Genomic DNA, 27799 nt, shown 5'->3' with positions numbered 1-27799 from the left:
AACAGGACTCCGCAAGAGTAAACTCTAAACAGGCAGAGGTGAAACATAAAGAAAAATGTTGTTGGTGGTACAGCGGATGCTGTATACCCTCAGATCCATTCCAGAAAAATAAAGTTACGGGCACTTGGTATTGCATGGGTCAAGTGTAAGGACCATCCACTCTATTTCTTCTTCCGCCTCCTGACAGCAGGGTGTCTCTTGGCCTGGGGAGAACACCAAAATCATATGCTCACAGGTGTTCACTTTTTCTTCACAAGATGACAGGTTTTCCTGGGAAGCTGCAATGAAGAGCTGCAGGCTCTGTCATTTGCACCGTTGGTACATGCAGGGTCTTGCAATACATAGAGGGGAAAAGTACCAGGGTTAGTGAAATCTGTGCTCATTTCTACCATCTTTTTGGCTGAAGTTGTCATATAAAAGTTGGGAACATTCCTATTGACAAACGGGGGTTGAAAAATCACAGCACAGCAGGAAGCACAGGCTCTTTGCAGGAGTGTTGATTTTCACTGTCAATTTTGTTTGCAGCTATCACCATGGTTAGGAGTATCAGAGCCAGTTAGGTGTTAATCTTGTCCCAGCTTCAAGAACCTTGAATACAATTTCTCAGAAACAGGGAGAAAGAGTCAACGATGTCTATGACAAGTGAATTTACAAGCTGACCAGACAAATGAGTCTTACTGAAAGTGCAGTCCTGCAAAAGGCTCAAGGATGCCCTTAATTTGAAAGCTGATCTTTGTTACAGAGTTAGGTTTTTAATTATATGCAATCCCTGCGTGTAAACCTCAGACCTGTTGTTTGCCATGGACCTGATCCAAAACCTGTCTGAGTGTTTGGGAAGATTTCACCACTCTTGGTGACATCTGGAACTACCTCTGCAGTCACAGTCTATCAGCAAGACCAGAACCATCTCTTGTGATTATATAAATATTAAATGTCCCAATAGTATCAGAGCACTTCCCTTGGACAGGTGACTTACTCCAGTTTTGTTGCCGCATTCAGATTGAAGTAGTTAGAGGGAAACCTCCACAAATCCCTGTTTTATTCTTCTTCCGTAAGCAGAGAGCTATGCTGCCAAGTTATTAACGAGGGGCTTCCAAAAAACAACCCGGGGGAGATCATTCTAACTTCTGGACTGCTTGGCCTGAGCCTTATTAATAAGGGGCTCCTGGAGAGCTTCCTCTGTTCTACCAAGGGATTTCAGCGGCCTGTGGGGCTAACTGTAAATTCCCTAGAAGATATTGCTCCTACTGTTCATCTGGCTATGCTTAATGGCGAACCTTTTACGGGGGCCCTCTGAAATTCTCCTCTCCACTGAGGTTTCTGAATGTATGAAGCTATCACAGGAAGCCAGCAGCGTTAATGCCTAGATTGGTTTTTATTTATTGAAACAATTTATTATAATAGCAATAACAACCTTGGCCCAGGGCATTTCCTGGGGAATTAATGGCAGTCTGGGCTGATGCTCCCAGCAGATTGTTAGCCCTCAGGAAACAGGCTCCATAATTGCTGCTGGTTTGGTTAGAAAAACAAAATAAAATGTGTTTCTAATTTTTGGCCAGTTTGAGCACATAGAAAATGGTGGCTTTTGTATAAAGGGCTATAAAGAGCATATATCTTTTGTCTGCATTGATTAAGTTCAGGCTTGAATCAGTGACATTTTCATCAATGCTTTCAGTCCAGAAAGAGAAATACCAGGGAGGGGGGAAGGTAACGCCAAATAGAGAGATTGACAGCAACTGGGTCCTGCTAAAAGTTTAGGAGAAAAACATAGCTCTGAGCTGTCATCCACAGCAGGGGAAGAAAAAGCTGCTCTGGTCAAAATCCATGTGTTAAAGGGTGTAATAGGGTACACACATATACACACTTGAATGCATACCAAAATTATGTTAACTCCTGCCACTGATATCCATACACTTTTAAAGAGTTTTTCAAATACAGTAACTGTTTTTGAGGTGTCAGTGTTGGCATGATGAATCTGAGCCTCTCTTGAGTTTTTGGAAGATGCTGAGAATACATTTACTGAAAAAGTTTGCCCCTTTTCGGACTTAGCAAGGAGAACATGTATTGGGGGAGGTTCTCAAGATCACTAATCATCTGTCAACCCCCCAAATCTAGGCTATTGCTGACTTGGCTACTCCAACAGAGAAAAAGCAGAGCCCCTGATTTTTAGCTTAAGTTGCTCTTTCTGCTGTGAAAAGAGAGATGTTGCTGTGCAAGTGGATTGTACGCATGATAAATGCCAAGACTGCAGTTGAACATAGGGTTACAGCTGAGTGAGGAAGTCCAGACAGTGTCTCAGATGTTGACAGAGTAGCTGTAGGAGCTCATAAATGCCAGTGGAGCCCAAAGATTCAATTACAGCCTCGTACTGCATGAAGGGCTATACACACAAGGACAAGCAGGGGATGAAAAATGGTTGCTTAAGTAGTAATTGAGGTGCAGTTTGCTCATGAGCTGGATACAGTAGCATGGAAAAAGGAGCGTGGAGGAGAATGGAAAAGCAAGACATGGACGAAAATGGGAGAAGAGAAACCACATGTGTCTGTGTCTCAGGCTCAAATCTATGTTTTTTTATGAGTTGCTTTAAAAGAGTGAGCAGCGGAACTAATGCAACCAAATCAAGCCCATGTGTGTGCAGGAATGTGGTGCACAGGAAAGTGTGCCTGGCATCCTGTCAGCCAGAGAGAGAGCAGAGGCAGGCTGGACCAAGTGTCTTCCAGGACAAACAGAGCACTCCTGCTCATTTGTTCTTTGCAGCCTGGGTGTCCTTGGAGCCCTCCTTACACCTACTTGCGAGGGAAGCTTTACAATTGCTGTCCTGACTTACATTGCAGGTGGAGGTAAAAGCGGTATCAGCGATGGTTCCGCTTTTCCTGGGGTTGTCAAATGTCTGAAATTAAGACCACTTCTTTGGTGTTCACACTGTAGCAGGAGGGCAGTGGTTTTGCTACAGCACAAGCAGGGCTGAAGCTTTAATTTAATTTGAGTTCTGTCCCTTGAGTTCAGGGTTGCTGTTAACTTCGTTGCAGCCAGGATTTTACTCAGCCAGACTGTAACAAGAGCTGCCAGCACATCCTCTCGTACCTTTCTGCTATATTCTCTTTTACTTTCAGCTTTTTACTGGCTCACTCTTGTCAAAATATTTTAGCTTAAAACCTCTGGTTTTGGTCTCCCTTGTGTCTCGAACTATTACTGTATTTTGTTCCTCTTCTGCATTATTGAATGCATCTTTTGCAGTTCTCTTTTCCTTCTGTTGTAGTCTCTATTCAGTCTCTTTTTCTCTCTCCACACCACCCATGTGAGCCCCTCTAGCAAGTCTCAAGTTTTATTAGCCAGTTTTCAGGCTATCATGACATCTTCCTCTTCCTTAACTTGTCATCTTTGGATGCTTTTGGTAGAAGAGAAGTGCAGAGCACAAAGTCATCTTGTTCCTGAAACTGTTCCATGAGCATCTCCATACACTGAACCACGCATTGCCTTGAACCACGCACTGCCTTGAACCACGCACAAGTCAGTGTCTAGTTCTGACCACAGAATCAGAGAATAATTTAGGTTGGGTGGGGCATCCAGAGGTCACCTGGTCCAAGCCCCCACTCAGAATGTAGTCAGCGTTGAAGTTGGAGTGTGTTGCTTGTCCTGTTGAGTTCTGAGTATCTCCAAATCTTTTCCAGTTCATCTTCTGCAAACTTTGCCTTAAAGGAATTAACTTGGAGAAGGCAGTTTCTAAAATCACAGTGTGGGGAGGTGAAGGTAGAGCTGAGACTTTTAGTTACTGAAATCTTCCAGGGATGCAGTGTCAGGCTCTCAGCTGTGGGAACTGCTACAGCTCTGTCACTGAATTCAAAGCAGTAGGATTCAATCTGAGGAGCTGACTCCATCCCTCAGCTCAAGACTCCCAACAGACACAGCAGAGTAGAGCTGATCTTGACACTTCTGCTTGGTTCATCTTCACCCATTCAGTCTATCTATAAACCCGGAATGTGCTGAGATGATTCAGCCCAGGGGAATTGCAGTAACAACATTGATCATAATTACACTTCTAAGTAGTCCCATGAACCAAAAAAACCCTGTAGTAAGTAAACAAGATAACCTAGTTTAAAAGGCACTGTGGGTCCTTTGGAGTCTTGTTATATCACCTCTGAAATGCGGCCATGCAGGATTCATCCTGTTAGTGCACTAACTCCAGCTATGCTTCTGCAGCACAGGTATACTTTTTGGTGGTCTGGGCGGAAAGCCAGCACACTTGCCTTAGATAAGCAAATGAAACCTATGAATAAGTAATACACATTTTTCCTTGCTGTAAGGCTTGCCATTTCTGCTGGGCTACAGCACAGAGAGCGTATAAAGCTTTATAATCATCTTTATTCCTCGTGTGAAGATAATGGATGTGACAGAGAGTTGCGCTTAGCTGCTGCTGGGTGTGCAGCTCCCTGGTCTCAGCCCCACTCCCACAGCCACTGGAATTAGTATTTAATTCTGTGGGCTGCTCCTTCCCCTTCCAGATAACTCCAAGACACAACTGCAGCTAACCCACATTCTGCATGCGGGCAAATGCCTTGGCAGCAAATCCACCATTTAAATTCTCCTCCCTGGCTTCCCTGGGGAGAGGTGGCAAAGGACGTTTGGAAGCAAAAGACCCAACAGAAACTTCTTACCTCCAGAGACCGTTGCTGGTGTTTGCACAGAGGAACAAATTGTGCGTCTTGTTCTTTTAAGGGTTGTTCTCAAGCATTGTTTCCTTTCCCCTTCCAGAAAACCCTGAGCGGGCTGCTCTGTATTTTGTCTCCGGAGTGTGCATTGGACTCGTCTTGACGCTGCTGGCCTTGGTGCTCAGGGTGTCCTGCCGAACGGACTGCAAACGCTCCTCCGCCAAAAAACCTCCTCGGGAGCGGGAGAGCGACAGTGACAGCAGTGACAGCGACGACGATTCGGACACCACTTCTGACCTGTCGGCCCGTAGGCACCGCAGGTTCGAGAGGACTTTGAACATGAACGTCTTCACGTCGGCGGAGGAGCTGGAGCGAGCTCAGAGGCTGGAGGAGCGGGAGCGCATCATCCGGGAGATCTGGATGAACGGCCAGCCGGACATCCCAGGGACCAGGAGCCTCAACCGTTACTACTAGGTGGTGGGGAGCCCAGCCATCCCGCACTGCTCCTCCACACCTGGTAGAGGAGAGGGAGGGGAGCAGTGTCACCTGGATGTCTCCCCTTTTCCTTCCAGGAGTACTACCTGGAGCAGTGTGGATGGACAGCAATAAAGCTTTCCCCCTCTCCTTTTCCCTGACATATTGCTATCACCCCTCTTCACGGACACTTTCTGGTTACAGCAGAGGTGGTTGCCAACTTCGTTTCTTAGTAGCCATCAGGAAGCCGGCAATTAGAGTCCTCCCATGTGGGGCATGGAGCTTGGCATGCCGCGGTACAAGTGCTCCCCTCTTGGCTGGGGAGAGGAGTCATCTAGGTTTTGGTTTTCATTTAGGATTTTGGGGTTTCTCTTTCCTGAGGACTTTGGGAGAATTGTGAACGAAACTACAAGTCTGGAAAGATGATTTGGGAAGGGAGGGGGAGGTACATCCCGACTGATTGTCTTGTGACTTCAGAAGCCATGAGATTAACTTAATTTAAACCCAACGGCAAATATGACTTGTTAAGAACTGGGGGATGGGGGGGAGGGAGGGATTCTTCCATCGTGAAATCATCTCGGTGCTTGGATGTTTGCCATAGTGTATTCAGTTATTTATGGCTGTCTTTTCATCTTCCTTTTTCAATGGGAGCATTTTTTTTTTTTTTTACTGACACCTCAGGGATAAAATCCTATTATTTTTTGAGTCTGTTCTCCCTGCTGGCCCCTGTCAAACACAACCCAACCCACCTCCGACAATGAAATTATGGTAATATAAGAGATGTGTCAGTGATTGGTGAGATATTAACAACCTCAAAGAGGTTGAAAAGGGTTTTCTTTTTGTTTGTTTTGTTTTAAATATATATATATATATATTTGAAGATGCTGCACAGGAATGTGCCTTATTCTTTTTTTGTTGTTAAACTACGGTTTTCCTATGGATAGCAATGCACAATGTTTTATATATTTTATTAAAAAAATAAAAAAGGAAAAGGTCTATGTTTACCAGAGGAAAATGGAGACAGAAGAAGCCACATATAACAGCAGAATGGGTAATAAATGCTAAATAAACTCTGGTTTGCTTCAATGCATTTGAATTTGCATCCTCACTTTTGGCACTTTGGTTGCTCGAGGGAAATGCTTTGGAAGAGTAGCACACCTCTGCAGGCAATCGAGGCTGACATCCTCTGCATGCAGGAACCTGGAGGCACTTTCTCCTTTGGCCTCAGCCCAAAGTCTGATTCTGCAGGGCACACAAGCAGGAGCAGCTGAGCCGTGCCTTGGTTCCCAATGGCCATCCCAAAGCCTACCTGCACCAAGGGAAAAAGTACCAGTGGTTTCATGATGCTTTGAGCTTGTTCCCCAGACCCAAATCATACCTGGTCCGGTAAATATTAAATGAACCAAAAAAAAATATACATGGAAAAAAAAAGTGAAATGTATTGTAGTACAAGATTGCTTTAGCCCACATGGCTTTAGGGTTTGCTCCTCAGTTGCTTGGCACGCTTGTATCTTAAGAGTTTGCAACGCAAATAACAACCAAAGGCTCTGGATGCCCAGAGCTTTTCCCTAGCATCGGGGAGAGATGAGGATGGGTGGACCTGCCCACAAGATAACTGGGGACATTAGAGCGGGGCTTCGAGGGTTCATATGCTATGCCGAACAGTTGTGTGGTGGGACAGCCCTGGAGACCAAGGGCCTTCTTAGAATCGTAGGATATCCTGAGCTGGAAGGGACCCACAGGGATCATCGAGTCCAGCTGCATTTGAAGTGCTCACAAGTGCTTTCTCCTGTCTCTTGGCTCTTGGAAGGTAAGAACAAAGTTGAATAACTGCAACAGGTCTTGCTGGTAAAGTCAGCAATGAGTTTGGCCAACAAGAAGTGGCTTAACCACAGAGTGGTTCCTGTTTCTGGGCCTGTTCAGGGTCAAATGGAAAGATTCAATATTGACTTGGGATGTAATTTTACAGCTGATATTTAGAAATAAAGAAGAAAGGAAAGTCCCAAACCCTGGCTGAGACACCAGGTGCTGTGCTTTAGCTGGTCTGTATAATTTGCTGTGTGTGCTGTGCTAAGAGAATCAAAATGACGGGATGAGGTCGGGGGATCATCTTTGTTGGCCATTTGTTTTCTTCCACAATAAGATAAAATCCTCAACACTGGTGATTAGGGGACAGCAAATTTTAGATTTAAAGTGCTGTGTCCTGAGAGGTAGATTGCAAAACTGATTAAAATAAATGCTATAAGTGAATGGATTTACATATACAATTTTACCAACTGAATTCTTTTGACCAGAGGAAAAAGCAAGTGTAGTAAGCCCGAGTGTACGTTATATGCAACTAAGGGATTCCAATGTAAATCACAACGGAGTCCATGTTACAGACTGATGAACAATCGTCCTTGAGCATTGCTAGTGCTGCTGTAAATCTTCCAGCTGAATCTTGCAAGGCAAAGCAGCAGGTTGTGCACGCCGCTGCTCAGAGCTGAGCAGACAAGCCCAGGTCAGCCTTGCCCAATGTCTCAGGATGTAACAGAAGTAGACTCACCATCTTCCCAGCACGTGCAATGTTTCCCTGTACCTTCTAGCTCCTCTTGTCTCAGGGCCGTGCATTTCTAATAAAGCTTTGACTCGAGAAAAAGAAAACTACAATCCTTTGAGCTACCCTAAGTAAAAGACTTCAAGTCATTCTGTAACTATTTCTGGATTTGACCCAAAACTCTAGCATAGTTTGGAGGAAAAAAACAAAAATAAAAACACAATCAAGATTCATGGGGCAGGAACTGGTGGTTTGCCTTTAACTCTATAAACCAACAGAGGAAAAACACATACTCGGAGTACAGAAGAGCTGGATTCACTGCAGAACGGGGTAAAATCCATACTCCTCACCCCAAAAAAGAGTATGAAAAGAGGATCCTCTCAATCTTTTATGTTTCACTTATCATGCCACACAAAACATTTGAACGCTTCTGGAGCCAGAGAGCAGAGAACAAATACTTTTTTTTACTAGGCTAATGTGAATTGCTCTTGCAGGAGGCTATGCACAGATCTGGCCTCACTTTCATGGTTATCTAATTTTCTACATCAAAGTGAAATACTGTTACAAGAATAACATTATCCGAATTCCCCAAGACAGATAAAGCAGTCGGAATCAACATTTCCGTTTCATGAATGCATTTCCCAATCAGTGACCTTTTGGATAACAAGGCGCTGAGGTCGTTGTGTGCGTGAATCTAGTCTTTATGCCTCAGTTTGCCTTTATAATTTTATAACAGAGGATAACAGAACTATCCTGGACTCTGAGTTACTTGAAGGGGAGCCGTGTGGTACAGTATTTAAAAGAGAGGGACAGATAGATAGGATTGCAGTTACTGTGCTGTCTAGTGGGGATGCAGGTGACCCTCAGGAGGTGAAACGCCTCCACTACATACCTAGACACATTCAAGCTTCTACAAATTGCAGGCTACTTGCATTGGGAACCGGAGAGTCATTAAATTACAGATCAATAACTTGCACCGTGTTAGCTTTGTATATGAAAATGATGGGTTGGAAAATGGAGGGTGGTACTCCTGGGAGAAGCTAAATGCGTGGAAATGGGTGAGGCTTTCCAAGAGCCAACCGCACGTTCTTTATCCTCCTTTCTGGTGGGAATGGTGGGCCAGTTTCAGAAGAAGTCACAGCCATGTATGGAGAGACTGCAGAGAGGTGAGTTGCTCCTGTTAAATACCCGCTATGCTCTCCCAGCTCCCTCTGCATTGCCCTTGACTTCTCAGGGCCATTTTCACCTCCTGCTATCATCTGCTCCATCAGCACTGACCTCTTTCGCTGACCTGTGTTCAATGTACCCTGAAAACCTCGGTAACATGGTGTTTGCTGCTGTTCCCATGTCCACCCTGGTGCTCATATCCTCCACAAATTCCAGCCAGTTAATGAGGCGTGCCTTTCCCTTCCAGAAACCACAATGCCACTACTTAACCCCTTGCCTGCCATCGTTCCCAGCACCCCGGGGGCTGCACAAATAAAGCAAATTCTCTTTGCTGTTGTGCTGCCAGGATGCAAAGCATATGCTCAAGGTACTGCGGGGAATCTGAATTTCCTCTCGTGCTGCATGGACTCTCTTAAGTTTCTGGAGGCATCACAAGCAATTAATCATCTTAGACTGGCCCAGAGATCCTTCTGCTTGCAATCATTACTGAGGTCTCAATCACAGTAGGTTTTAATAATGTGATCTGAGATTCTAGTGTCCTTAGATACCCCCCCAAAAAAAAAAAAATTCTTAAAGCATTGTTCACCTTCCCTTGTTCACTCATTAAAATCACTACAGCTTGCCTCTTCACATAATTTCCTTGCCTTTATCTTTGTCTGTTAGTCTATTTCTGTGGTTGTCTTAAGGACAGCCACGGCTCAATATAACTCACCAAAAAGTCAGTAATGGTTTTGATTCATTACACAACAGCTCACCTTTATGTTGCAACAAATATGCCTGGTCTGAAGGTGCTCGCTTGCTCTGGGTGGACGTGGTGGTTTAGTAGAATTTAAGTAAATGAGTTGCTTTGGGGATTTTAAATTACCCATCACCGGATGGATCTGTTCCAGCAGTGGTTGTGTGATTGTCACCATTTGGAGTCCTGGGTCACCGGTGCAGTGCCCTAGGGAGTTACGTGTGCGATGAACCATGGCCACCTGTAAGCTGTTCAGAAGTGTGTGTGCGATGGGTGCTCTGGGAAGTGCATTGTGTGGTGTTTGCCTACTGGTTCCTTTGTAGGACTCTCCAGAAGAAAACTGAAGGGACGAAAGGAAAGTGGACTTGGCTTTGTCCTTCTCAAGGCTAGAAGTGTGTGTGCAGCTGACCCACGGCTTCCCTTGAGAAGTGTCTGCTTGCTGAGGGGAGGTGCATGACACATTCCTCAGTCAAATGCCTGGAAATGTGGCCAACACCTCTCCAGAGGCAGGTTTGATGGGTGGCATCACTGATTATTATTTCTGCACGTGAGTGGGCAAATCAGGAAGGTACCCAGATGGAGAGGGAGCTGGACCAATGTGCCCCATGCTGAACCTCTGAGCAGATCCTTCCATGTTTGGGGATGGGGACCCAAGCATGTTTTGTTTTTCCCTTTATACAACGACAGAGTATAATTAGACTGCTTTGCAAAATATGACATTTGGAGAATTATTTTTTCCACAAGAAAATAATTTAAAAGGTGAGTTCTCCAGAGAAAATGTCACATTTTCTTATCAGCCTTATCACCTTTCTGGAGGAAATCCTGATGAATGGAGGAGGTGTTACTTTTTGATAATGACCAATCTTGTTATTTTTTGGAAGCATTTTTATTTGAGATGTCCCAATCCCTCCTACATATCTACTTTGCTGAATAACCTCTTACAGCCCTCCTCCTGGTTCCTCTGTAGACTGCCCAGCTATGGCTAGGATTATAAATGGCGGCAGACCACATTCCTGTGGCTGATTTTTCTCCTCTCTTTGTCCTAGCTGGTGGGGCCAGTGTTGCCCTTTCCCCATCTACTGCTGACAAAAGGCCATGTTTTTCATGACGGTGGGCTGGATCTTGGCTTTCACTAGTTCATCAGTCCTCAGGACTAGGGGTAATGGTTTTAAACTAAAAGACGGTAGATTTAGGTTAGCTGTTCGAAGGAAAATCTTTACTCTGAGGTTGGTGAGGCCCTGGCACAGGTTGCCCAGAGGAGCTGTGGGTGCCCCATCCCTGGCAGTGCCCAAGGCCAGGCTGGATGGGGCTGGGGGCAGCCTGGGCTGGTGGGAGGTGTCCCTGCACATGGCAGGGCATTTGGAACAAGATGATCTTTAAGGTCCCTTCCAACCCACACCATTCTGTGATTCTATGTTTTTCCTATCGAAGAACAAATGGCAGTGGAGTGGAAGTGAAAAAATCAAAACCTGGTTTTGGATTTTTTTCCTGCTCAAGGACATCTGAGCAAAGCTGAATGACTGCAAAGCAAAGCAAATCCTCAGCCTGTGGCTGAGCTTGAACAGGACAAACTCAGTTTTGAGAGAGACCTACTTCTGCCAAGGGTTTGCATCCTTTGCCAAATGCAAACATTGCCACTCTTGAGAACTACAAGAATTTCTCCTGCGTAATAAGCTTTTGTTTTTGGAACAAGCACTTTCTGAGAACAGATAGTGACAGCAGTTGGGAACAAAGTCAAGTTTGTTTGTTTAAGCTAAGAGAAAACACCTTTCCCTTTCCATTATCAGTTTATGAAAAAATACAAACTAGAAAGATGTGATGGAAACTGGCATTAAAAAAAAAAGGCAAACAAACCTGAAATGGCATATCTAACTGAAAAGGCGGCTTTCTTTACAGTTTCTTGTGGGGCACTGACTTAGCTTGTTTATTTTCTGGTTGTGTTTGGACTCTGATGTTATTCTGTGTCGTGAGTAAAATATAAGCTCCCTGCGGCACTTTTCTGTGAAAGCGGTGCCATGCTGGAAAAACATCCTCTGGCTTTTAAAAAGGCAGCAATTTGTGCATTCCATTTCTTGCAAAGGTCTTTAACCCCTCCTTTAATGTGGGATAGTCCTCGCCTCGTTCTTGGGGTAAGGGTACGTTTGTTTAAATGAAGGAATCATTTAGAAGGGACAGAAGTTTTTCTCCTTCCTCCAGCTCCTGCGTTTTTTGGAGCCTCCAGACCACCCACTAACAGCAGAGCTCAGAGTCATCCAAAGCTTTTTCTAAACCGTGCTTTATATGAATTGCTTTCATTTCTGGAAATCACACTGTGATTTCCAAAGTAACAGGCCCAGCAGAAGCTGTGAGTGTTGCCGTTTCAGCCCATAGCTGTCCTAGGTGTCCGAGCTCCCAGGGCGATTACAGTACCAGTAAAGCATCTGTATATTTCTGGCATCTTCTGAAAGGACAATTTCACGGAAAAAGTTCAAGAGGGCTCAAGCAAACCAGCGTGAGTCAGAACTGGTGACTTTGCTTCTGCACACAGTGCGGGATTTTTCTCCTGGAACTGGAAGCGATCTGGCAATGACCAAGTTTGCTTCTGAGAACTGATCAAAAAACAGCCGAAAAAGCAATTGTTAGTGATACTGCCTGAAGACTAAGGAGCTCGTGTGTTTTTGTGCTTACAGAACAGTACTAACAGAGGTGGCATTTCATGGGAAGAGAGGCTGAATGCTGCCTGCCAAAACACTAGAAGGTGCCACCCGCAATCCTGGCGTACTTTTGAGACTCTTCCCATTCTGTTTTGTCTGCTACAGCAGTATTTCAGCAGGCTTCCCTATCCAGATCTATGTTTGGGTTTACAGTACCAGTAATGCAGGTTCCCATAGCAGATTGTCTTGTGGACCAGAGGAGGGTGAACCACAGCAGCTACACAAGAAGGGTTGAGGCTGGTGAAGCTGAGCCTCTTCCCTTCTTCTTCTTGGGGGCTGAGGTCCACCAGGGAAAGAGCTGCCGGTCCTTGGTGACCCTCCTGCCCCAGAAACAGCTGTCTACAGCCCTTATGTCCCTCCCTGCCCCAAACATGGATGGTAGCCAGGAGAGAAAATCTTCTGCTCCTTCAGAGATTGGCCTCCTTCTACCAGGCCTGCCTTCTGCCTCACAGCAGGACCACAAATTTCTCTGCATGGGAGGACCCTCGCAGGGAGGATGAGTGCTGATTGCAGCAAGTAGATAGGCAGCAGCATGGGAGAGATGTGGGGAGATAGCTGGGGTTGTCACCTGGGGTTCCTGGTGAAGTGGTGAGGCGAGGAACGGTGAGGAGAGGAGAAGGTGTGAAGAACAGGGTGACTGTGAAACACAGATCCTTGGCTCCGAGCACCCTGCTCTCCAGATCCCTCTCCCCAACATCAAGGTCTTCCTAAAGCCCTCCCACCTGTAGTTCCTTCTGGTGCTTGGTTTTCCTGGAAGACCCAGGCCAGGACAGACTCTTCAATAGGCTACATAGTCCTTCTGAATGAGAGCTTGATCCTTCCAAGATGCAGTTTTATTTGCAGAACATGACCTGATTCCGGCAGTGAAAACTTTTCCTGGTGAGGGATAACTCTTCTCTATCTTCCGCAAAAGAAATATCTAATATTTTCTTGTAAACAGCATAGAGTGGCTGGTGCTGTACAGCCAGCTCAGTTCACTGGTGGGTTGTGATTTACAACAGGCATATTTATACACTGGCTTTAAAATATACTCAGTTTTCCAGGATGGAAAAATGCCATTTGAATGCGAACTAATTATATTTACTTCCTTATTGTAAATTACCATTCAAAAGCAAAAGCAGCAGTGACAGCAGTCGAAGTTTATGTCTCAGACACCCACACAGACTTCTTGCAGGGAAAGGATGAAGGAGTAAATAATTTCGGGCTGTGTCATTTTGATTTGGACTATTTCTATTTTATATCAAGCTATTCAGGCACAAGGACAAAACATATTTTTTGGTTGGTAGTCAAAATGTTTCAACTAAAAATTGCCCAACAGGGATAAGTTGAGAAACCCCATTGCAACTAACCCTTTTCCACAAATCTTCTTTATTTTTTTTTTATTATTTTTAAAAAACAACGAAATGTTTTGGTGAAAACTTCTCACCTACTTCTAGTAACAAGAGCCAATGAAGACAAAGCTAAGTCAGACTAGACATAAAGCAGACTTTTTCAATAATGACAATAATTTGGGTTTGGAAAAAATTAGCAAGTGGTGGATTCTACGTGACTGTAGAAAATAGCAATCAGGAGAGTGGGGTTCTGAATGACATACTGCATTTCAAATCAGAGAGGAATTCAGGGAAAGCCTCAACATATGTCATACTGAAGTAATATTAGATAGTCAAAACAGCTCCTGCCAAGTCTTTAACCCATGGCACGGAGAACTTCTCCTACAGACTCTGCCTTCAGCTAAATTCAGGGCTGGGCTATGGCCTACAGAATGGCAATAGAGCAACCCAGCAATAGTACAGAGCTACTCAACACCACCTTTTAGGCAGCAATCCTGCCCACGGGGGAAAACTTTGTCCCTGGGCAAACTGGGCCTTGTGCTGGCCCAATTAAGAGAAACTGGATTTTTATAGAAGTAGTCACTGGAGATATTCCTTTTACTGAAGAGGTTGAGGAGCCAAGCCCTGGGTCTTGGCATCGTGTTGGCTTGCTCACTGGGGACCCCTGATGTGTCTTGGGTCTCACCAGTCTGGCGGGTGCTTGCCGGGGTTTGCAGCCAGCATTTGCGTAGCACAGAGGGGAAAAATAACACTTCATATTTGAAGCATGTCTTGGGGCTGAGACAGAAGAAGGAAAGAGGGAGAGAAGCTGGTGTGTGTGAGGCACTTTCTCTGCCATCAGTCATGTTTGCTAAGGCCTCTCAAGACTTTCTTCTCCCATGAAGACTAATGGTGTGGGAGAGGCAGGTTGTTAGCGAGCACGCGTCCCCTCTCCGCCAGCCTTTTGCAAAACCCCTCCAGGCTGTTGGGATCCAGCACTCAGAAACTAAGCAAAAGCCAGCACGAAGAATGACAGCCACCGTTAGGTCCTTCTGGGAACAATATCATTATTAATAACCCATTAATAACGTGCTCCAGTTTCATGAGTGCAGTGGGTTATGATGAGGCACTTCTATGCAGATACCGCTCCCTCAGGCCTACTTTCCAGGTCTCGTGTGCCAATGCCCTGTGGTGTGAAACGACTCCTCCACCCTCTTTGCAGGCTCATGGAATCTGGGGTGCTTTGCAGAGAGCACATCCAACGTGTTTGTGAAGGTAAAAGGATGCTGTTTGATTAGCATGCCCATGCAGAGCTGGGTGAAAAAGCAAACCCACGATATCTCTCAGGGGTGAACAACCTGAGTTTGGACGTGGCACCATGCAATACTATTGTGGCTAGTGCTTGACCATCATCTGATGAAGCTGACCGTCTCTGGCTTTCTACCTAATTCAGCAGACAAGATATGCTTAAAAATATACTCAAAGTGTGAGATCTGCACTGGTTCTTAGATGCAGGGAATGCAGCTTCTGAGATACATAATGTTCCTGATGTTAAGCCCCTCTGAAATTTATAGATGAAAGAGGTCTTTTCTCCCAGTTTTACTTGGGTGAAAAAGCATTGTCTACAGCTCAGGAAGGAAGAAATCCGTAATGATTTCAAGAAGATATAAACAGAGTCCCCTCGTGATGAGTGTAAGCTATTTCCTGAACGTATTGGTGATGTGGAAAAATGACATTTTTTGATTTCTATGCAGAGATCTGAATCTGTTGCTGATCCTACGGGAAAAACAGAAGCACAGGTGCAGTCATGTAAAAAAAACTACTTAGGGCAAAACTAAAATGCTAACAGGGCTTCCATTTGTATGTATGAAATATTGATGAACTCAAGGTCTGGGGAAGAGACTTGCATTGATTAGGTCAGTTCAGGGCACTAAACATTCCTTTGGAGTAATTCCTCTCAAAACCAAGTATCTCTTCTGAGAGAGAAACCTTTGAAATGTGATTTATAATTGCAAACTGCTGAAGACAAGGTTGCCTTGGTTGGGAATTTTTTCATCCTTCAGCCTCAATTCTGTATGCCTTGTGGTTCTAATGTGATATTTTATCTTTGGGTTTATTCATAGCATGGCTGTAGCAGTAAAATATTTCCTTGCTGACCTATCTGTGTATTCATTTTGTTTCAAAGAGCACATTATCCTTTGTTGCCTTATGACTGCAAGAGGCAAAATAACTTAATGGTGGTATGTGTTTTGCGCAATCATTGGGCCTGTGGCAAATGCTTTATAAACATGACACAGTGCAGAGTGCAGCTAAGCACTGTGCCTTGAACTAATGAGCACCCACAATTTTTAAGACTGCAAATTATCTTCTGATTTATTCCAGGAAGATCTCCCTGAGAATTAAGAAAATTTGTATTGCCTTTCATCTCCAAAGTCCTCATCTTGATCACCTCTACGGAAGTTACTGTCTTTTTGCATATGAATCTTTCTTACATTTATTTTTACCAGCCTTTGCTAGTGCTCATAGCCTGACAGTCGTTCTTCCTTTTCTGAAAGAGAGCTAAGGTGATTATTAAATTTAAGGTTCTGGGGGTCAGAAGGGTACAACCCAGCTCCTGCTATAGCTGCTCGAGTCTTTCATTCACAAAACTGAGAAACATTTTCAGGATCACTCCGGGTTTCTATCCCAGAGAGTACTTTGTTGCCCTGTGCAGAAAGGAAAACTTCAGCCAGAAAACTGGGAGCAGATGAAGGTGCACATGTATGTACACACAAACACACACACACATGAACATAGGCTTCCTTTATCCTGATGATTAGATACTCCTTTGGAAAATGGCCCTTGTAAGTTCAACAGCAATAATATCTTAATTTTACTTTATGGGCATGCACCTCAAAGATTTTGTGATTTTTTTTTTTTTAATGTAAACTGTATTTAAGAATTTTGTAGCGCTGAAAATGTGCAAAGTTTGACAAGAAACAGTTTAGCTTCAGAACTAAGCACCAACTCTCCTCTCATACAGCCTGAGCAGTATTTGGCCACAGAAAGCTGCAGCTTTTGGGAACGTGACCCTGTGTCACAGAAAAGTTTATCCAAATCAGGGCCTGATTGCTCATCTCTGTGAGCTGCCTACATTTAACATCACAGTCTTCCCAATGACTCTTTTGTCATTGACCACTGAATTGTCATTGTTGTTTGCTCATGAATTTCAGGCTTAACCCTCCTAACATGCATGCTGATGTATGCAAACACTTCTTCATTCAGGTAAAACAGATGTGCATGCAGTAGATCTTCCTTTTGAATGCCAAATAACTAGGAGAACAGATGGCAAAGGGGCTGATTTTCACTTCATGCTGCTTTTTTACATCACATTATTAATGGTTGATGTTTCATCTGTTTTGTGAATGTACACACAAGAGGTGAAAAAGGTTCCTGCAATGTATTTGTTAATAAAAAAAATGAACTATTGGTATGCTATGAGATGCAACTTCATGGGCTTCAGTAGACTTCTGCTGTTTGATGTTGTTTTAGAGAGAAGGAAGCCCATAGATAAATCAATGAAATTAGCTAAAACTTCCTTGCAATTAATGAATCTGCAGGACTGAAAAGTGTAATATTTCGGTTTGCTGAAGAGAAGTCCATGTCTGTGTCTGAAGCAGATCTGGTCTTCTCACGGATACTGCATGTACAGAATAACAATATGGGTCTACTAGACCTACTTGTGGCTTTGCAAAGAGAAAGCAGAAAGCTGGGACTTGACGAGCACCCCATCAGTGTGTGGGTGGTGCTCTCTGACTATGCCAGCCTTTGGGAGCAGCTGCTGTAGCACAGCTGTAGCTCAGTCCTCATCAGATCTTTTTATTGGTGGCAAGAGAGAGAACCAGTGCTAAACAGGAGAACATTTAGCAGAGTATTCCAGGATTGGTATTCAGTGCTTAAAATAACAGTTATGCTCTATATTCTCCTTTGCGCTGTCCCGTTCAAGATGCAAGATGAGTACAGATGATATCCAAGACTCAGCAGTTGTGATTCTGGGATCAATTCATTTGGGAAATGATTGCTGGGTCGTGGAAGTGGCTGAAATACATCCTCCTGGTCTCACTCTGGAGGAGCAAGCTGATCTCCAGATGTCATCACTATGTTCCTGCAGCTCTGTACCACATCTGGGCTCTGTCTGCCCACGACTGCTGTCAGCTCGGTATCACTGGCTTCTTACAATGAAGCTTGAAGCTGGGCAGGCTGCATTCCAGTAATGGGCTGCTGAAAAATTAATCCACTCTGACAAATTAACAGAAAGAAACTTTGGATCCTTCCCAGATCTACACTGGAAACACCATTTGAGTTAAGCAATGTCAGCTCTCTGGTGTCAGTCATAACCAGAAAAACCTGGCATGGCCATCATTACGTAGGCTGGCTTCCTGAGAGTTTTCTCATAAACCCTCTTTCAGCTCATCCAAAGGCAAAGCCATGTTTACAACTTAGTGCTCATTTCCTTGTGTGGAGCAAGCAATTTATAACGTTCATCCTGAGCTTTGTGGGGAAAAAAAAATTAGAGGCAGAAGTGTAAAAACAGAACTAAGGAATCATGAACACTATTTAGGAGATCAGTGCTTTTGTTTAGGCTGAAAGAAGTGAAGTGTTCTGAATAATAACCTTGAAAATGAGTTGGTGCAGGGAAATTAATTTAAAGGATCTACTCTGACTTTATACCTAGCCAGAGTATTTCACAATCAAGGTTCTGCTTGGAGCAATGCGTTGGAAAGTTTTCATTGTTTATTCCGCTCTGCTCTTGTGATGGGTCTGGAGGATGTGTCCAAGATGTGTTTTAGGTATTACAACGCCTAAACCTCAGCTATCGTATAATGTAGGCAATCTCACTGTCCTGAGTAGAAGTCCAGGTCTCTAATGCAATACCCAGCTGCAGCACTCCCTCTTCATCTCCTACTTGTTACCTTAGAACAAAGGCAAGGTGCTACCAAACACAACCTGATGTCATGAGACCACTGTGAGAGGTGGCCCTAGAGTTGTGGATAATGGATATACTACTCCCAAAAGAGCAGAATGAGGCTTTGAAAACAAAACTCCCATCTTGTAGGTATGAATGCTTGGCAAAATTATCTAGTGCTGTTGGTTGGATGGTATAGAAGGCCCAATATGGTAGGTATGCTCAGAAAATATATTGACTTGGGTCACACTGATAAAATAAGGAAATACATTGTTAAAAATGTTGTGTTTTAGACAAGAGCTGAGACTTCAGGCATCTTGGCAGTATCGGGACATAGGTGGTCATGTGTGTTCATTTTGGGAGAACCATAGGCTCTATATAGTCTTTGGATATTTCATCCAAGGAGTATCTGAAGCTCAGCAGAGTGTTGTGAAGGAAATGTCTCACTGTTAGATGTGGCATACCTATGGGTGGGACTCCTCTGCCCTAAATTACACCAACAATATTACATTTAATTGTGAGTTAGTCTTTGCTAGCTCCATAAAGAAGATACAGAAGTCAGAACCTCTGGAAGGTGATTCAGCTCATCCTGAGAAAGATATCTGAGAGAAAAAAAAAGAGAAAAAAAACAAAAATGATTAATTGTTCTCTGCGGACTTTTCTGGGCACCATCAAGATCCTTTGCTTAATTCCCACAAAGTGGGAAAGCGTGTCCCTTCTCTGGACTTGCACCAACAGGTCCATGTCCTTCTTGTCCTGGGGGCCCCAGAGCTGAATGCAGTACTCCAGGTGGGGTGGCATATATCCATGCTTCTGCCTTTGATAATCAGACTTTCCCTCACACACCTTCCAAGTCCATATCCTAAACTAGTGGGGTGTAATAGCCTTCTTTTCTCATGCATCCATCTATGTTCATAAACTGAGCTCTAACTATATCAGAAACTATGGTGCAGCATAGCTGACTTACAGAGCTGTCAGGGGACACTCATGCCTTTTCCCATCTTTTTAACCCACCGCCTTGGTCTCTCTGGCCTGTGGGATCTCACAGTATCACATCTGGAACAATGTGTTTCCCATGTGCTTCATGGTGGCACCGAGAATTAAATCCATCTCTGTTGGATGTATGTTTTTCTGAGCCTTCAGGGTCTGGTTTGCCCCAATTGCAACTACTGGAAGGCAATGCAATGTCTCAGAGGTTTGGTTTAGGACCAGCGAGAGGGTGGGGGTGTGACGAAAGGACATTCAGAGACAGCCCTGGTGGATCCCGAGGACTGTAGCAGAGTTAAATGTTCTAATTAGGAACCTAATTCCAGATCTAGAAGCTCTTTACATCAAATTTTGTAGTCTGTTACCCCAGAGGACAGTGAATCTAATGCCTTTGGCAAATGCAACATTTACATTAATATTATAGTAAATAAAAGGGAGAAAAAACTTCATAATTATTTCATTGAATCATCAGGCTGGGGTAGCAACATGGAGTTTCGATATAAGTCCCATGATTTATTTTGAGTAAATGAAACTACATTTCTGTTTAGATTTGGTTTTCCCTTTACCTTACTTTGCAGGGGCTTTTGGAGCAAGACATCATCATTTAGTGCTAAGGGAATCTTGCTCCTGCAGTAAAGGCTCAGACTGTGCTCTCTTCTCAAGACTTATTTTGTATTCTTTTCTGCTTTTAGTTTAAAAAATGTGTTGTTATTTAATTAAAAAAAAAGAAGAAAAGCAGTAAAACAAAAGCAGTAAAGCCGAAAAATAATGAAAGCACAAGTGTCTGCATGAGAAAGCAGAGCTTGTGTGTCTGCACTGAGGAGCAGTTTAAGGTTAGACATCTGCCTTGTAATAGGTGGCGTCTGGACACAAAATGCCAGTTTTCACCAGGAAGCCTCTAGAAATGCAAAGATGCAGAGCATAAATTTTTTAAGGTCTAGTATAAATCAAGCATGTTATTTCCAGGTGCTTTTAGTCCTAAAAACAGATCTTCCCCCTTCCTTTGGGAAAGAAACAAAACAAGACAAAACAAAGCCCCAGAACATTCCTATACAGATTAAAAAAATCATAGATTGACTATTTCTGACGAGCTCTGGCACTGGCAATTCACAGCACATTTTATCTAATGGACAGAAAATATTTCAGCTTTCGGGGAGGACTTATTTCGCAATGTTAGTTTCTTCTGAGCTAATGGTAAGTGGCTTTGTTCCTTCTCTCGGTACAGTAGGTGTGTGTTGCAACCTATGGTGTAAAATGAGGTTATTATTTTTTTATCTTTTTTTTTTTTTTTCTGACAGATTCTTTCTTTGTGGTAAACAGGGAGGTGAACCACCCGGCATGGCTTCCCTGAAGCATTGACTGCCTCTCAGCAACATCACCAAACATTCCCCAGCATATTTTTCCTCATTGAAGAAGCCTTTTGCATTCTCAGATAAAATAGTTGTGAAGCATTCTTTGGTTCTGAGGCTAATCTGTGCAATTTATGCACATATTAATTAATCCCTCTAATCCACAAACCAGGATGGCTGCATCCAAATAGTCTCCTGGGCCTGGATCTAACCTGTGGGTCGTGCCCGTGCATTTCAAGTTGGCCTAGGTCTATACAGTGACAAGGGGGATGCAAATAATGCAACAGCATGGTTGGCTGCATGACTTTTTTTGGGCTTGTGCCCTCATTTTTTTTAGTTTGCTAGTGTAGCCATAGACAATGAGTCCTTACAGGTCCAGAGGCAAGACTAAATCAGCAGAACTGCTCTGGGTGTTCATACATACTTCAAGGACTGATTCTTATTATGGGGTAGTCTCCAAGCTGAGAAGTGGATGCTCACTCCCATCCCCTTGAAGGATTTCTATGCCAGTCTAAGGCAGCAGCTGCATGGTTGAATCTCTGTGCTGGGCTTGGTTGAATCTTGATTTAATCTTGCTTGAATCTTGAATGCTGGGCTTCTTCAGTGACTTGACAAATGGTGTGCAACTCAGATATTATTATTATTATTATTATTATTATTATTATTATTGTTATTATTTTTCACCAGATAAAGGGGAAGGAATTCACAGCAAGATGGGAATGGATGGGGAGAAATTCCCACATCTTTCTTTCTCCAGCCCCTTACAGTGAAAGGAAGGCAATAGGTGGTATGATGAGTCTGCAGAGCAGGCAGATATGGAGGAGAAGGGCAGGGGAAATCCCAGCTGAGATTCAGTGTAATCCCCAAAGTGTAAAACTCCTACAGCTCGGGGCATTGGGAATACATTTAGTGGTGAAAGTATTTAAATGAGTTAATCGTGGATAAGCTGCTTGTTTAGGATTCCAAATCTTTTCACTAAAAAGCAGATCAAGTTAATCCAAATCAATTTCTCAAATCCATTTTTATTCAGATTATCAAACTTTAGGGCACATTAACCATTCTCTAGTGCGTATGTGCGGGCTACATGGCAGCTCTCTCCTTGTTAAATCTTTTAAGCATCTGGATTGAGGGATAAACCAGTGTTTGGATTAACCTGACATTTATCTCTCTCCTCTCCCTCCTCCACACTCCCTCTTTTTTGGGGTTGCTTTATTGTCCAGTTACGAGGAAGTCTCTGGCACTGATTTTTTAGAGATATTTTTGAAAGAGGGGGGAGCCATCACCTCCAATTTACAGTGCTGTGAATCACATAAATTCATAACCTAATTCAAGCTTCATTTTTATGATCAGAGCTGAGAACAGGCAATCAAACCCAAATTATTTTAGATCTGATTCTGAACCAGAGCAGGTATAAAACTTGCAAGAGCTTAACATTGTGACAAAGTGTCTCTTCTAGTTGGAAGAACGAACTGATTCATTGTTTTTTGAAGTGAGTTTCATATTGGTTAGAAGTACTAGTTTGGCTTCTCTTGACACTCAAATCCTGCAGACTATCCTGCAGACTAGACGTGAAGGACTAAATATTTCCTTACTAACTAATAGGGATTAACCATCTTATTTAAAAGCTAGCACATTCAGACATGCTAGGAAGTAGTGCAATGCGCTTGTCCAAAGCTTCTCTGTTCCTAGGGCCCAAATGAATAATACTAAAACAATCTATAAGTTTGAAGTTATTGCCAGTAAATTAACAAATATGGTTGTCAGTGCTGGTTTGGGAACTGAATTATTCCTGGACACCAAGTGAAGTGAATCACGCACACTCATATCCTGAAATAAACATCTGCAAAATGTCTGCATTAGCATTGCCATTGCGGTTTTGACCTGAAGAGATTTTCAAGCCAGAGGGGACAACTAGATCATTCACTTGACTATCTGCATAACACAGGGTGTATAATTATGCCAAATAATTGCTGTCTTGAGCCTTCAGGTCCTGGTTAAGCCAAAGCAAGGGGAGGAGGAAAAGAAAAAAGAAATCTTTGTTTTGGTGAAAGTAGAAAGGAAAATTTGAACAGCGGAGAAAGGTGAAAGGCAAGGCTCCAGATCACCATCCAACGGTCAGTCACCATATGTCTATTTAAAATCTAAGGTGCAGCAATTAACCTACAAAACAAAGAGGGAAGTGTTTTTGTCTGTGGCCACCGTTCACATTGCTCAGGCAACTGTTTCTTCCCATCTTTGACTTACTGCTGTAGAGCCAGTGCCTTTCCCATGAGCCATCAATGGGGAGCAGTAAATCTGATTTTTTTCTGGGATCAATTGATAGCCATGTGCTGGGAGAGGGAAATCCTCTTCATTTCCCTTTCCCTAAATTTGTGTTGTCCAGATGACTAGAGGTTAAAAATAGCAATGGGACTACGCCAGAGAGTTCAGAGTTGTTCCTGAGTCTCTCCAAAAATGGGAGCGTTTGCTGGCAGGCTGAACCAGAGGTGTGAACATATCAGGAAGAATATCCTGGACGTCTGCTTTGGAGAAATGGCCACTAGCACCGCAAAGGGTCAGGCTGGACAAAGCCTGGTGGTTTCCCAGGATAGCCCTGCAAACACTTCTTAGAAATGCCCCATCAGTTTTTCATTTTCCATGGGTTTTCCTCTTCTGTTCCCTTCCCCACAGTCTCTGAAGACAGCTGGGAACAGAAGGCAACTTACTGTGTTGTGGCTACCAGTCTTGGACCAGAATGTCAAACCATTCAACTATACCATCCAGTAGTTGAAAATCATGAAAGAGAAATGGAGATTTTTTAAAAAGAAGGCATGAAATAGTCTTTATTTATTTATTTTTTTTAAATAGCAGACAGTTTCCTTGTATCCTTGCAACTTGTAGGTAATGTGTAGGTGATCCAAATGAGATCGAGACTCCAGCTGTTACTGGTTCCAGATTGGCATTCTGATGAGTTTTCTTCCTTCCTGAGCAAAGAAAGGGTCTGCCAGCTCTGGTATAGCTACCATAATACTCCTGGGCCCTCAGCGGGTCCTATTACTACGTGTCGGCACAGGAACCTACAGTGAGGGACAATCTTCCCCCATGAAGACCCACAACCTAGATCGCTAAGGAAGGCAAGAGATCTCGTGGCCTCTTGTCTCTGTCCTGTAGATATGAAGTGGAGACCCAAAAGAAAAATATAAAGCTTTCAAATGACTCAAAAAAGTGAAGACCCACATACCAACTGAAAATGGACACTTGATTCCCCATTGGCATTTGTGGGAATTTGGTGCCTAGGACTAAATGTGCTAAAATATGCCCTGACCTGAGCCAGCCTGCAGAGTCCTGACCAAGCGCCCTACCCATGGGGTCTCTGTCTGCAGTTTCATTGAGAATCGCTTTGCTGTGTACACAAACTCATTGCCACAGTCACTCAGACACCGGCCTGCTGATATGCAGGTGCACTTCTGCTTAAACCTTTCACCACCACTTGGCTTCAGCCTCTTGTACTAATAAACCTCCTCAAGGTCCTTTTTATTTTTTTGCTGTAAAAAAATGTTCTGTTCAGTGTTTGGTCTTCTGGAGCTGCCTTCCTGCAGCACTGATTCTGTTTCATTTCAAAAGCCAGCTAAGAAATATCTCCTCAGTCTCCTGTTTATACCTATGACAATTTATTAAGCTATGCTGCAAACATTTCAGATTACAGTCGGGCTAGGAGACATTGCATAAAATAGGAGCTTTTTGCTTGCTGAGTGCACAAGATGTTTCCTTGCTTTTGGGATTCTTTGTGATGTTTGGTGTGTCTCTCATTTGGCTTATACTGATGGGCAAATATCCTGGGTCTTTAATTTTGATGTATATTGCTTCCTGGACCAACCCCATATTTTAACTCCATAGCTAGAGAGTGGGTGGAAGCAGAGAAGCTGATAAAATCTCCCTTTGCTCTTGTTGCATTTCTGAGATGTTTTCTTCATCTTAAGGTTTTTTTTTTCTTTCTTTTTCTCTTGTTTTCTTTTTGGATGTTGCGGTTAGGAAACCAGACTGAATGCTGAGGGCAAACAACCACACCATCTGACACCCTTACTGGGTGCTGGTTTGGTTACAGAATGGAGGAGGCCTCAGCAGGGCTTTTACCGTAGTTCATGGCTATGTCCATTGATCTATACCAAAACACCAGAATGGCCTGAAACTCACAAGTACCAGTAAATTACCTGTTTTCTGTTTTTTGTTGGGATTTGGAGGATCCTTCCCCAGGAGAACTGTGATGGCTGCAGAGGATTTGTCTGTGCTGTGACCCCTTTGCACATCTGTCTTGGCTGCTCATCTGGCAGTGCTTGAACATCCACAGATCCAGCATCACAAAATCTGAGCTTTTAGGGTAAAACTGCACCAAACTCAGCTCGCTTTAAATGTGAAGCTGTGATGATACAGGGACTGCTTGGCTGTACAAGGGGATGGGACAGGCAGCACGGAGTAGCAGCTGTGTCAGCTCACCTCGGCCATACTCCTTTGGTTTGAGTTGCTCCAAGGGAAACTGCAGGATGGAAACCAAAACACACAATTTCTTGAGGTTGTCCTCAAGATTAGGTGCACCACACGCCTGCAAACATCTGCCATGGATGCAGACAACAAACAGTCCCCAAAACTTGCAGGATGTTGCATTGCCCACGCAGGCTCAGAGGGCCATGGGCTGCTTTTCCAGAGCTGGTGAGGTTCACAAAGCTCTTGGAGGAAGCAGAAGGGAGTTGGAGGCAAGCTGGGCTGCCATATGGGCTGTGTAATCCCAAACATGTGCGCGGCTTCTTCCAGCTATTCACTGGAGAGCAGAAGTGTCGCGCTCCTTGTGCGCCGGGGCAGGAGGGGCCCCACGGCTGAACTGGAAGCGGAGCCAGGGCCCGTAATGGAGTCCAGAAGATGAACTTCCGCGAATCAAAGGCCTGCGTGTTTATTTACAGTACAGTCAGCAGTGGGGAAGCCGCCCCAACAAGCTCATAAACATATTTACAGGGATTTCACAGCAAGGTTTGTAAGAAACAATAAAGCAATCACTCAGCACCTCTCCTTAAGAGCTCTTTATAGCGTGGAGTCTTACCCAGAATTGCTAGACGCTGGCTGAGTCACTCTTTAAAAGGCCTCAGTCTGCTTCATTGAGGTTTATGGCTTTTCTCTCCCAAAAGTTTTCCTGATTCCCTCTCCTCCTGCAAGGCTCTGATCTGTTCTTTAACCCCCCTGGGCCTGGACAACTCAGCTGAGGGGTGGACAAGTAGCCACCACCTCCACACATGATCTTTGATGTCCCTTATTTCTGCAGATGTTCGGGCACTGCGTCCAGCCTGGGTGCCAACATTCCTGTCACCAGCTGCTTTCCAAACACCAGCACCCACTGAGGAAGCCTGAGAAAATCCCATCTGTCATCCCAAAGCCTATAAATTCGAGGCCTTTGGGGTTTGTTTATATGCTTCACCAAGCATGTTACACCGACAGCATGCTACCCCCACCTCTGGGCCCAGCAAAGTAGCCAGCGATGACTATTCTAGTCAGGTTTCCAGTTCAGGGGATACTTTCTCTCTCCATAAATTATTTTTTTTCTGTCTCTGAGAACAGTTCTCAAGAGGGAGACCATGCCAGATGCAGACACAGCGAAGGAACCAGACAGCAGAGCTGCGTCTGCTGCAGAGGGAGGCCCTGGTGAGGAGCTGGGAGCTGGGATGCTTGCAGCCCACGAAGCTGTGTCAGTGCCAGGCAGATGATGCACCTCTTCCCACTAGCACAGGCTGGTGGTGAGGCACCCTCCAGCATCTCTTATGACCATTTCGTGTGGCTCCACATCCAATTTGTAGACTCACTGGAGCTTCTTTTGAAGCTCTCACCATCTCCAGCCCCTATGCTGGAAACCTCACCACCTACACCAGGTCTTACAGAGATTAAAGAGTGCCCAGGCTTGATGGAAAGAGCGGCTGAATGAGGAGAGGAGAGACAGCAGCCCTGTCCCTTGGCATCTGAAGGCTTCTTTTAAAATTTTCAGTTAGTTGCAAGTTTGTAATTTTGCAAGGAAATTGCAGAGCTACAGAAGCTAGGGTTGTCACTCCATATATTCCTTCCTCGGGGAAGGGAACTGGCAATGTTCTTTGAAATGCTGGAGAAAAAAATCCCAGGACTTGGTATCATGGTTACAAATAAGACCAGGAAGAGTGGACAAAAGCAATGCAGTAGCATGAAGGAAGGGGAGGAGAACAAAAGCAGAGACCTACCTTTCTCCTTGACCCACCTCTGAGCTGCTGGCCGTTGAAGCATGCCCTGTGCTCTCCTCTGGGCTCGGTGGCTTCAGCACCCTCCTACAGCACCAGGGCTGGAGCTCCTCTCTCTGGGAGGGCACATGGGTTGGAGTGGACTGTGGTATTTTTAGTAAACAGCACAAGCATATTTGGGAAGGGTCATGACACAAGCTGGCCTGTGAAAGATCAGCTGTTTCTCAAGACATCGTGTAGGAGGGCTGATGGTCAGCAGGAGGAACACTGCCAGGCTCTGATGTGGATGAAACCCCTGGGGAAGGGCTGGTCTCTCTGCTGTCTACGAGGACAAAGTGTTCAGAAAAGATACAAGCTGATGGGCTGGTCTCAGGCGAACAGCAAGCCAGGCACATTGCACTTGTGATCTCCTCCTTTATGGAAGTAATTCAGTCCTCCATTTTATTTTGCTTGCTTTCTAAAGCCTCCAGTTAGTATGATGAACATCCTAGACCTTTAAAAACAGGGCTTGAGTGTGAAGGGGCAGAAAGTATTTTGGTCAAATTTCATATTTTGACTATAAGTTGAAGTAGGAACTGGGGAATCGTTTGGGGTTATTGGATGGGTGCCCAATTTCCCAGGCTAGAAGTTCCTTCTCTTTCCTTTTCAGAGAAGAACGTCATGGTGGTGAAGCTCAGGCATAAGTCTGGATGCACACCAGAGAAAGAGAAACAGTGAAACGTGAAG

General features: G+C 44.2%; 1 protein-coding gene and 1 long non-coding RNA gene across 13 annotated transcripts in view; one reads left to right on the top strand and one right to left on the bottom strand.

Moving 5' to 3' along the window:
- The window catches only part of EVA1A (eva-1 homolog A, regulator of programmed cell death), a 204020-nt gene extending 197807 nt beyond the window's left edge, over positions 1–6213 (top strand). For 8 of the 10 annotated variants that reach the window (XM_083829516.1, XM_083829518.1, XM_083829517.1 and 5 more), the window contains one exon: positions 4753–6115. In XM_083829516.1, coding sequence (XP_083685642.1) covers positions 4753–5123 — 371 coding nt within the window. In that variant the 3' untranslated portion in view covers positions 5124–6115. Of the gene's footprint in view, positions 1–4752 lie in introns of all 10 variants that reach the window. The other 2 variants (XM_083829515.1, XM_083829513.1) reach the window with 1 other exon arrangement.
- Positions 6214–13071: 6858 nt separating this feature from the next.
- Positions 13072–27427, bottom strand: LOC310896771. Of its 3 annotated transcripts, none has more exons than XR_014581825.1 (3): positions 27077–27427; positions 25037–25359; positions 13072–19112 (listed from the first exon to the last, which is right to left on the bottom strand). It is a non-coding gene; the product is annotated as an uncharacterized lncRNA (long non-coding RNA). The 3 variants fall into 3 exon arrangements; XR_014581827.1 differs by lacking the exon at positions 13072–19112 and adding an exon at positions 23755–23809; XR_014581826.1 differs by lacking the exon at positions 13072–19112 and having other exon boundaries at positions 23755–25359.
- Positions 27428–27799: the final 372 nt, after the last annotated feature.

Source organism: Anser anser (genome assembly GCF_964211835.1).
Source record: "Anser anser genome assembly, chromosome: 3".
Lineage (NCBI taxonomy): Eukaryota > Metazoa > Chordata > Aves > Anseriformes > Anatidae > Anser > Anser anser.
The sequence above is the reverse complement of the archived record's forward strand: the minus strand, read 5'-3'. Positions and strand labels throughout refer to the sequence as shown.